Raw genomic sequence first — 11,313 nt, forward strand, 5'->3', positions numbered from 1 at the left:
ACACACGAAATGCCCGCCGTACTTCAATTTTAGAGTCAAGGATTTTCAACCAAATGCAACCGCCTTGTTATGCTTAGGACTTAGGACTCTAATGAGGTCAACTTCATAATTGCTTTGAAAATATAATACCTGCATCTGCCATCAGGATCTTCCTTTAGAGCTAGAAACGCTCACACCCGCGGGATGGGAAAGCTTGGTGAGGTTCTTTCGCATCCAGATGAATTTTTACCTCTGGTGAGCAGCATGATATCATCCTTTTGATGTTCTCATCCTGCAGCATTTGTCCACTGCTGTTAACTGGCGCTCTTCGCGCAGGTGCGGATGGCGCGCGCCGCGCAAAAGGCAACCAGACTTCCCAAGGATCCGGACTTGGCGTTCTGCTACGGCATCTTGAACGATGTGTCGCGGAGGTGAGGATCATGTCCTTGCGTCTTTGTCGTGGTGGCGCCGCGGGTGTTGTATTGACCAGGTGAGGCGATCCCCTCTCCGCCCCACAGCTTTGCCATCGTCATTCAACAACTTCCTAATCCGCTTCGTGACGCCATTTGTGTGTTCTACCTGGTGCTGCGCGGGTTAGACACCGTCGAGGACGACATGGCGCTCGAAGTCAGCTTTAAAGTGCCGCAACTCAGGTCCTTCCACGAGCGTATTTATGACCGGTAAGTGGGAAGCAAGGGGATATTTTGCTGCGGATGGGCAGCAGGTAGACCGTACACGAGTATTCATCCTCAAAAGGTCTATATCCCATGCTCATCTGTGTTCGCTACAGAGCGTGCCACAGCGCACACCTCGCTCCGTGCAAGTAACGCTCATAAACTCGACATAAACTGCCATGGACGCCCGGGCCTTACTTCCGGCCTGCTGCTTCTTCCCTCTGTGTTCGTGCCCTTTCCTTGATTGATCCCCTTTCACCCCTTTCATTCTCTGAGACCCACCGCCAACGCCATTCCCCCATTTTCCCCCCCTCCCATTCTCCCCCAACATTACATCCATTCCTGCGGCCCCCAACCCCCCGTTTTCCAGGGGCTTCACGATGGCCTGCGGCTACAAGCACTACAAGCGGCTCATGGCGCAATTCGGCACCGTGGTCAACGTGTTCCTCAGCCTGGAGCCCGCGCACCAAAAAGTCATCGCGGACATCACTCGCCGCATGGGCCACGGCATGGCAGACTTCATCGAAAAGGAGGTGCGGCGGCGGCACAAAATTCCTAGGCTAGGCACACACATATACACACACACGCGGGGCCGGTAGCCGCGCTGGGCGCGTTTTGGGGGTTCGCACATCATGCGGGCTCCTCACTTGGGGGGGCGGGCCCCCTAATGAGCTGAGCCAACCCGGTTCGCGGGGTCGCCTGTTTCGCGGGTGGCCTCCGCTACACTGAAGATTATCCTCACTTGGGTGCTGCGCAACACGACGGCAGAAGGGCGGGGGGACAAGGGGGGGGAGACATGGGAGGATGGGTGGGCCCGTAGCCCAGTGGGAGGCAGACCTGGAAGTGGGTTCAGATATCGATGTTGTTGGCTGCGAGTGCGGCTGCGACTAGGGCTTCGTTCTTGTCCTGCTGCTGCTGCTTGCAATGCCCCTCTCCCCGCCCACAAAATACACCCACATCCGGACACGGGGCCCCGTCAGGTTGAGGCCGTGAAGGACTACGACCTGTACTGCCATTACGTGGCGGGGCTAGTGGGCATTGGGCTGTCGCAACTTTTTGGTGAGTCGGTCGTCTGTGCGAGGCCCGGCCACATCAGAGATGGTCATGACGTACATCAGTACGGCACGGTACGACGGCACATTGCGTGATGGTGGTAAGATGTAGGATATATCTGTCACTTCTCCTCCTCCTCGACCTCCCCAGTCCCGACCTGGCCTGTCCAACCGCATGGTATACGCACATGTACGCTCATCATACGAGCCCTAGGAGTATTTTTCCCCGTGTGCGTGTCTGTGCTGAGTTACTGATGCTGTAGCCGCCAGCTAGCCCCTTCTTTCCCGCTCTCTTTGCGATGATTTTCTCCGTTCCTCCTGCTTTGGGCATCGGCAGTTGGTGGCTTGGAGAATTATTCGGATTAAATATCTTCTTCCTTGATTGTGTACTCATGTACTTGTCATGTCCTCGGCTCCCCCTCCCCCTCCCGTGGCTGCCCCCCCCCTCCTCCGCCGCACGCAGCCGCCAGCGGTCTGGAGTCCCCCTCCATCGGCAGCGAGGAGGACCTGGCCAACCACATGGGGTTGTTCCTTCAGAAGACCAACATCATCAGAGACTACCTGGTGAGCTCCAGGGGTGGCCTGAAAGGGGTGGGTGGTGAGCTCCAGGGGTGGCCTGAAAGGGGTGGGTGGGGAGCTCCAGGGGTGGCCTGAAAGGGGTGGGTGGGGAGCTGTAGGGAGACATGATGGATGGGTGTGATGGATGCTGGAGTGGGCGGCAGGGGCTGCGGGGACTCATGTAAGCGTGGGCGGGGATGGCGCGGGAAATGGGGTAGGCCAGCACGGCAGACCCAGCAGGTGTGTGTGCATGGTTGCACGGTTGCATGTATGTACGCATGTCTGGATGCATGTCTGATTCCCAACAAGTATGGAAGGTGCATGTAGGATTGTGCGTGGATGGGAAGGACAGGCCGAAGAGTGGATGGGAAGGACAGGCCGAAGAGTGGATGGGAAGGACAGGCCGAAGAGTGGATGGGAAGGACAGGCCGAAGAGTGGATGGGAAGGACAGGCCGAAGAGTGGATGGGAAGAAGAAACGGTGGAGTTGGGGGTGTTGGGTGTTGGTTGCGAAGACAGGGGAGAGCGAGGAAGGGTGCGTGAAGGCTAGGGAAGGAGGTACGCGGCCATGATGATCCAGGACCCCAAGCCTAGAGCGGCACGAAGGCGCCCCAACCCGCTCCCCTCACCCCCCCACCCCCACCCCGCACCCCACTAGCTGCTCGCAGCGGCTGCGGGTGTCACGGGGTGGGCGGGGGTGGGGATCGGGTGGGCAGGTGCCGGAGGTTGCTGAAACCGCCCTTGACAGAGAGGCGGACAACTGGACTGAGCCGCGAAGTGGGGCCGTTCAAGAGGGGCACCTAGCAGCTCTTCATCCCTCTCATCGATATCCCGCAAATCCGCCTTCTACCCCCCATGCATGGCACTTCATCCCTTGTTTCCTTGCATATACCTTCCTCCCCTCCCCTCCCCCCGGATGCTGGACTTCGCCAGCTGTCACTTTGACTTATGTATCGTATGTTTTGTGTGTGTGTTCCGTGGTTCGGGGTGCGTGACCCCATACCTGTAGAACTCTACCCATAAGAGACCTGAACGCCTAAAAGCCACGGGCAAAAAAAGGAAATACCGCGAAATAATGTATCATAGAGTTCCCCGTCCCTTCTCCCGCCACCCCGGAATCACCTGCATCTAAATCCACCTCCTCCCCACCTCCACCTCCTCCCCACCTCCACCTCCTCCCCACCTCCACCTCCTCCCCACCTCCACCTCCTCCCCACCTCCACCTCCTCCCCACCTCCACCTCCTCCCCACCTCCACCTCCCTGGAGTAGGAGGATATCATGGAGGAGCCCGCCCCCCGCATGTTCTGGCCCCGGGAGATCTGGGGTCGCTACGGCCCCTCCCTGGAGCACTTCAAGGACCCCGTCAACCGCAAACAAGCCGTACAATGCCTCAACCACATGGTGCGTGTGTGCGCGTGACGGCGCGTTGTTCTGTCCGTCTGTCTGTCTGTCTGGGTGAGTAGAGTGGACAGTGGAGTGGAATGATATACCATATCAGGCGCTGGGAAGCGGCCGCCAGGGGCCGTCAGTTCATCCCGTTCGCCCCACCTACGCCCACACCCACGCGCACGCTCCTGTCCACACACACGTCCTGCAGGTCACGGACGCGTTGCGGCACCTGCCGTACTGTCTGCAGTACATGAAGCAGCTGAAGCACGTGCTGGTGTTCCGGTTCTGCGCCATTCCCCAAATCATGGCGGCAGGGACCCTGGCGCTGTGTTACAACAACGGCAAGGTTTTCGAGGGTGAGATGGTGTGTGGCGGGGGGATTGGAAAGGAGGCCACAAAGGGGGGGAGAGGTGGTTTAGGGACGCGGCGTGAGGGTTGGCGGGTTCATGGGCTTGCGGGGCGGGAGGTACGGACTCCCAGGAGAGGGGAGGATAAGGCCCCGGCGTCGCTTGCGGCTAGAGGCTATACAGCTGGCCCGCTGGCTGTATGTATGTCATGTCATGAATCGCGAGGATGACAATATGCGTCGATATGGTTGTAGTCATACCGCCGCTTGCTAAGACACGGGCTCGAGGTTCGAGTTCTGAGTGCAACCGCGTCGCTTCGCTTTTCACGACAATGCCGTATATTTGTGAAATTTACCCCATCCATCCATCCATCCATCCACCCGACGGACTGACTGACTGACCGCATGTGTGCGGCCAGGTGTTGTCAAGATGCGCCGCGGCCAGACGGCCAAGGTATTCGAGACGTGTAACGATATGGGCGACTTGTACCGCTGGTTCATCCGCTTCCTGGAGATGCTCAAGACCAAGGTGAGTGTGTCTCCTCGATGTGGCTACTTGGCGGCGGTAGCTTTGCCTGCCCCCTTTCCTCTCCCTTCCGGGGGTGGGTGGGAGGGAGCCAGGCCTTGGGCGCCAGGGGGCCCCGGGGGGGGGGAAGTGGACTGGGGCCCCATGCATCTGTCGGTGTCCGTGTGCCTGGGTGGCCGGTGCGGGTGCGGGTGGGGGTCTATCGCGGTGTGGATGGTTGGCTTTCGTTTGCGGATTTCCATGGAGGTATGGAGATATGGACGGCGGAGGGATGGAGGAGCGGTTTATGAGTAGAAGCGGGGGGGGGAAAGGTGTATTGGCACGGCGGGGCCAGGGGCGCAGGGCTGTGGGTCGGAGGCGCCGATGATGGTAGGCAGCCGCGGGGGTTTAAGATATGGACGGGAGGAGGACGGACGGGGGACGGAGGGGGGAGGACCCTCTTACATCCGCGGAAACGTACGATAAGCGGGGTTGCGGGTGCGGGTGCGGGTGCGCTTGACATTGCACAGCAGCTCCATGGCAATAAACACGGTTTGTTGACTCTCTCTTCTCTCTCTCTCTTTCTCTCCTCGCTCTCCTCTCCGTAAGCGGCCCCATTTTGCGCTCCTTAAATCGCTGAACCTTTCGCCCTTTCTCCCCCTTGACCATCTCTCCCTATACCTCCACCCCCCTACCCCGACAGGTGAGTGGCGAGGTGGCGGAGGATGACCCCACCGCGGCGGCCACGCGGGAGGAGGTGGCCACCAACTTGAACCGGTGCTGCCTGGCGCTCGCGGAGGTGAGAGAGGGGCAGAATGGGAGATGGGGGAAATGCACTTACCATGCACTCCATGCTTGCTCTCTTCACGCTGACGTTGCCACCCGCCAGCACCCACCCCATCCAACCCGCTTTCGTTCACCCCGCCCTCCCCTACACCCTTTCTCTCTCTCTCTCTCTCTCTCCCCTCCTGACCTTCCGCTCTCCTTTTCCATACATGATTCCGTTCTTCCGACGCCTATTTTCCCCCCGTAAAACCCCATTCTCTCCCCCTTCTTCCCCCCAAATAATCCCCCCCCCTCACAATCACGCGCACTCCGGTCACGCACGCACACCTATCCAGTGGCGTTTGGCCCAGCCGTCTCCCCCGGGCAGCGCCCTGGCGGTGATTCGCGACGCGACCGCTCTGGCGCTGACGGGCTCCTACTTCTACTACGTGTGGCGGCTAGGTGGCCCGGGAGCCGAGTCCCTGCCGGAGCTGTTGCGGCCGTACTTCTGGGTGCTGGAGCAGCACGAGCTGCTGCAGCGGGTGGTGTCGGTGGTGCTGCTGGTGCTTGTCTTCGCCGCGGTGGTGTGCGACCGGCAGAAGGCATAACCTGGATAGGGTGGGTTGGTAGGAGTGGTAGTTAGGAGTTAAGGAGTGGTGATGGATTGGGGGTGGATGAGGGGAAGGAAGAAGGGAAGGTGTGTGTATGTATGTATGTATGTATGTATGTATGTATGTATGTGTGGTCGTGGCAGCCAGAACGAGTGGCGGGAGGTGTGGGTTATGAGAGTGGGAGCTCGTGACTGAGGAGGTGGAAGAGGAAAAGGGGGGCAGCTGGAAATGGTTGTTGGAGGCAGCGCTTGGGGGGCGGTGTTGGTGAAGGTGGCGCATCAGGAAGTCAGGATACGTTGTAGGCGGGGAAAGAACGATAAAAAGAAGAAGGAGAAGCGGAAGAAGAGGAAGAAGAAGACCGAAGTCTTGTATGTTGGTGGGTTACGTGCTCAGCAGCTGAGCGAACTCCAGGAGTGCTATACCCTAAGGATACGTTTATTGCGCGAACGAGACGAGGACTCGTACAATCGGCACCCCTTGACGACCAGTGTATGATGTGTGTTCATGTGACCACCTAGCGTAGTGGAGTCCCACACCAGGCACCGTATCTGGCAAGGAAACGGGCCCTGAGCAGATACGACCCAGCGAGCTAGAAGGGCCCCCTCAACCTGGCTAGCTAGCTAGGCGAAGAGGTCACATCTGCAGGGTGCAGTCTCCGCTAGTATCGAATCTCGGTGTTGACACCGACGCCCGAGCTCGGCAGAGCTATGGGCACTGAGGTAGTGTGTGGCGGTCTCAGGGCTGCCGGGGGGTAATGGAGTCGCGCCCACACCTTGTTTTTGTGTGTGCTGCACTGCCGGTGGCTACAACCCCGTGCGGCTGCACTGCCGGGTGCGGCGGCGGGGCTGTCCGGGGGGGTGGGCAGGTTGTGTTTAAGATGTCGGAGGAGGCAATGGATGGATCTTCGTAGTGCGGGTGTATGTTGTATGATGTGTGGGACAGGGGGTCATATCTTCACCCTGCGGCCGCTACCTGGCAAACCCTGCCTTCCCCGGTATTTCGGGGCACCCTCATCTAGTTACCCTAGCCAACTTCTCAGTGGATCTTAGCACAGGTGCAGTACCCACCACCAGCATCCAACGGAATCTGCCAACGGATCAACGACGGCCCAACTCCCTATGTGCGTAAGTCTGTGTCTGTGTGTGCGTGCGTGTGTGCTGGCGCTCGAGGTTACGGAGAATGCCGCGACACTTATGCCGTACACACATACCGCATCAGCGAGAGACCGAGAGGGGCAGTTTTCACGGTACTGCCGCCTGGTCTACCTGAGAGGGGTGCGGCTGCTGCAAACGACGATATAACATGTGCTATGGGGGCCCCAAATATCTACGGAGGGGACGGAATGTCCAGTTTTTGGAAATTGTTGAAGAATGTGAAAGAACAACCCCATCACCGGCGGAAGACGATGGCCGGCAGATTTTTCTTGGACACACTAATGGAGACTCTTGTTATGGTCGTTGACTCCCCTTCTTTATCCACGCGGTCAGTGATGGATTTCTGCCACTGAAAGGCCGCTACGGTATTTTCCCGCAACTCGTTCATGCTGCACGGTGCTGTGATGTTTTGGTTGCTTGTCTTTTATAATCGGCAAACTACCACAAACTTTCAAGATATGGAGCCTTCTAGTAGAGCAAAGTCAGCGGAGTGTTGTGAAGTCTTATCTATGGTGTACGATTGCCGTACGGATGTGCGTGTAATTACGTAAGGGCTCGTATCCATGACTGCTGCAAGCTGCAGCGGGACGTCAGTCAGTAGAGATCCTGTCGGTCAAATAATGACCTGATGTAGCCTGTTCTGATAACCACGGTTTTTCCACCCCGTCCAGGCTGTGTAAGCGAGGTATTGTATCTGGATAATGCCATTTCAATGCCCGAGTGCCGTTCGCGCGGTGTGTCCAACGCAAAGCAGGGGCCTGCTGCGGGGTTCGCAGCTAGTGCGGGGTGGTAATGTACAGCCAGCATTACCGCTCTGGACTACAGCCGCCGTGGACGCTTTGTCTGTTCCCGTTCCCTTAACGACTTGTGTTGCGGAAGACCCGACCCAGCCAAATGACCAACAACTTCCAGTGTTGCGCGGTATCCATGTTTAGAGGTATCATGCCTTCGCTCGCGAATACTTTTTACGAAATAAATCTATTGACAAGACGCGGTTCGTGCGCTGTCCTGAGGAAGCTTATGAGATTTACCTGAAATGCGATGCCAGGGTGCGATGTGTCCATCGTAATAGCTATTCCCCCTCCAGGGGGATGTGGGTGAGGATGGAGAACAGGTAACTAGAAAAATTACCCAACACCCGACATTCCAACTGTACTTATCCACACATATTTGCGAATGAAATATTTATTTATTCGCGTTGTTCATCGTCGTCTGTAGTAGTATGATTTGCCAACGTCCAATGCGAGCTGAAGAGGTTGAAGTAGGAACCGATGTCGGAGGCTGCTTGGAGGCTGCCTGACCATTCGTTTTAACTGGCCCAGGCCGACGTGATGGCTGACAGCGCATGGGCCCACGAACGCAGGCTCTCCCAACCTGAGCCTGGCAGCGCTCCCCTCATCCCCGTTTCCACCTGAGCCCGCAGTGCTTGTAGCAGCAGTTTTAGGGTAGGTAAAATACAGCGAGCCCCAGATTCGAGGGAACGTACACACATACGCACACACATGCTTAGGTCGCACGCACCTGCTCCTTGAGTTTTTCCAGAGGTATTCGTTTCCTGCGGACTTCCTACGGTCAGACAACCTCTCAGAGTTCTCTCTTTCCACTGACTTGTTCTTCTATTGTAATGCGTCCTCGCTCGTAAGCTCTCCAGCTTTATCAGCTCCAAACAGCGCCGCTGCGTGGAGCCAGCAGCAGCAGTAGCAGCAGCAGTAGCAGCAGCAGTAGCAGCAGTAGCAGCAGCAGCAGCTCCACAGCAAAAATATTCGACGTGCTCCCTCCCATTTCTGCTTTCCTAATCGCGGTGCAGCTCACGCGCTCTCAGTGATCCCAGCTGTGCTGGCGGCCGCAACGCTAGAAACAGCTATCTCCGGTAGTCGTGGTGATGGTGGTGGTGGTAGTGGTGGTTTGGTTTTTGTACCTTCTTCGCTTTATGATGACCCCTAATAACGACCGCCTCCGCGCGCCGCCGATCCGTCACGGCAGCTGCCTTAGGATATCGCCATACCTAGCAATTCTACGGTTGCTGCCGGTGTTATTGCTACTGCTGGCAACAGCGGGTAAGTTAAAAATCAGCCTGATGAAAGCTCTTTGACAATGACTTTTTTCATGTGGGTGGCATTTCCCCCCCCAACCTCCCCACCTCCCCCTTTTACTAGCCATCGCCTGCAAGCACACATCCACAACCCTAAGCTTGCAGATGGAAGCAGACAACCAATCTTTACGACTGAAAAAACACCGACAAAACAAAAACAATAACAACAGCAACAAGAGCAGCCTGCACCAGCCTGACCGAGTAAGGTTCATGTGTTCAGTGAGCGCGGGTGTGGAGAGGTGGTGTGGGTTCCCATGATGGCAGTTGCACCCCCCCCCTCCCGCCACCACCGAGAGCGTGAAGTCCAACACGTACGTCTGTCGTTGGGTCTGCTACGGCCATTGACGGCGGCGGCGAGTATGGAACGGTGTTTTGTGTTTCTGACGGCGTCCGAGCTTTTCCCCGCCACAGGTTTGTGCGTTGCTCAGCAGGTAGAGGTTCCGGAGCTGGTTGCTGACGTAACGCCGGCACCACCAGCCGGTAGGATGGGAGTTTGCTGCTGTTATTTGTTGCAGTAAATAAAAACGGCAGATAGAAGAAAAATAGCATAACTATAACACTTCAAAGAGAACCGTAGATTATCTGTGTGTATGGGAAGGGGGAGGAGGGGGAGGAGGGGAAAGCGCCAGACGGTCAGAAAGTCCATGGCGCCATCCGAGCCCATCACTGACCCGTCATGGGTCGCAATGGATTGGCACGGGTCGGAGGAGGCCGATGTGTATCCCAGCAGTGGGCCCCAAACGGGATAGTGACCCTCTGAGATTGAATTGGACCTCCCATGGAGTTGTGATGGGTGTACTTGCAAAATTGGAGCAAATGCGGACTTCAAGTGCCATGCATGTGGAACCGCACGTGGCCTTGAAAACGTTGGTGGCGTGAGAGGACATTAATTAACAAGGAAACGCCTCTTGTTATCTGGTCACTGGTGTCGTACGTACGGATGTGGCTTCCATTGGACATTTCTGGACGCCGTTTGCGCCCTCAATGATGACGTTGACGCCACGTTGATGCCGCCGCGGCGCCACTGCGAACGCGGATTGGAGGCAGCGCGCCGCAGCCCCGCCGCTGTCCCGAGCTCCATCGCCATCGCCAACATGCCCGTACCAGCACCAGCACCAGCGTCGGCACCGGCCGCCACCGCCACCGCCACCGCAGCCACCACAGGCCCAGCGTTGCCTGCTGGCCCGAGATCCCGCAGGACCGCCAATCCCGCCGCCGCCGCCGCCGCGCCTGACGCTGCGGCCGCGAAGGCTGATGTTGGCCCGTTTACCGCTATCTCCAGGCCTGCCGCCGCAGCCACGAGGCCTCCTGCCGCCGCCGATGGGCCTGTTGCCCGCGCAAGTCAGCCTGAAGATGCTGTTGCAGATCCTGACGCTGCCACAGAGCCTGACGTCGGCGCCAATGGGACTGACGGCGCGCAGCCCGGCGCCGCTGCGGCAGGGACTGCCGCCGCCGCCGCCGCCACCACCACAAGGGCTGCCGCCGCCGCCGCCACCAGGGCTGCCGCCGCTACGACAGAGCCTGACGGCGTCGCAGCTGGAGCTGATGCCGCCGCTACCAGCAGGCTCGCCGCCGCCGCCGCCAGCAGGGCTGCAAACGCCTCTGCTGCGGCCACCCCTACCAGGCCTCCCCCCACCGCGAGCAGGAGCTCTGCCGCTACTGCCAACAGGGCAGCCGCCGCTACTGCCAACATGACTACTGCTGCTACTGCTGCAGCCAACAGAACTACTGCCGCCGCCACGAGGCCGCAGACAGCCGCCACTGGAAGTACTGCCGCCGCGCCCAACGGTATCGCTGCCGCTGCCGCTGCCGCCGCCGCTGCCGCCGCCCCTGCCGCCGCCGCCACCAGGCCTCCCGCTAGACGTGCTCCCACCGCCGCTGGCAGCCTCGCCGCCGGTAGTGCTGCCAGTACCACCGCTACTGCCGACACAGCCGCCGTGGCAACAGGGGTACCATCATCCGCAGGCCCCTCCGCTGCCGCCGCTGCCGCCGCGACCGCCGCCGCACCCGCTGCCGCCGCCGCACCCGCCGCCGCTGCCGCCGCTGCCGCCGCGACCGCCGCCGCTGCAGCCGCCAGCCTGGTAAGTGCCACGTCACCTGACGGAGCCCTCACTGCCGATGCAACTGGTACAGCCGCCAGCGCCGCCGCACCCGTCAACGCCACTACTGCCGGCGGCGCCGCCGCTGG

General features: G+C 59.1%; 2 protein-coding genes across 2 annotated transcripts in view; one reads left to right on the forward strand and one right to left on the reverse strand.

Annotated features, from left to right (window-relative positions):
- Nucleotides 1-132: 132 nt before the first annotated feature.
- On the forward strand, nucleotides 133-4,818 carry VOLCADRAFT_79344 (uncharacterized protein; the record flags this gene model as incomplete). The annotated part of the gene is made up of 9 exons (XM_002946709.1): nucleotides 133-234; nucleotides 316-410; nucleotides 498-659; nucleotides 1,024-1,186; nucleotides 1,634-1,712; nucleotides 2,169-2,269; nucleotides 3,533-3,664; nucleotides 3,861-4,020; nucleotides 4,418-4,818. The coding sequence occupies exons 1-9, from the start codon at nucleotides 184-186 to the stop codon at nucleotides 4,816-4,818; spliced, it is 1,344 nt and encodes a 447-aa protein (XP_002946755.1). The 5' UTR covers nucleotides 133-183.
- A 4,885-nt stretch (nucleotides 4,819-9,703) lies between these two features.
- Nucleotides 9,704-11,313, reverse strand: part of VOLCADRAFT_87044 (uncharacterized protein) — a gene marked incomplete at both ends in the record, with an annotated part of 5,198 nt that continues 3,588 nt past the window's right edge. The window contains 3 exons of the mRNA XM_002946893.1: nucleotides 9,704-9,707; nucleotides 10,064-10,451; nucleotides 10,999-11,045. Coding sequence (XP_002946939.1) covers nucleotides 9,704-9,707; nucleotides 10,064-10,451; nucleotides 10,999-11,045 — 439 coding nt within the window. The remainder of the gene's footprint in view (nucleotides 9,708-10,063; nucleotides 10,452-10,998; nucleotides 11,046-11,313) is intronic.

The sequence above is a fragment of the Volvox carteri genome (assembly GCF_000143455.1).
Source record: "Volvox carteri f. nagariensis unplaced genomic scaffold VOLCAscaffold_4, whole genome shotgun sequence".
In the NCBI taxonomy this organism is placed as follows: Eukaryota; Viridiplantae; Chlorophyta; class Chlorophyceae; order Chlamydomonadales; family Volvocaceae; genus Volvox; species Volvox carteri.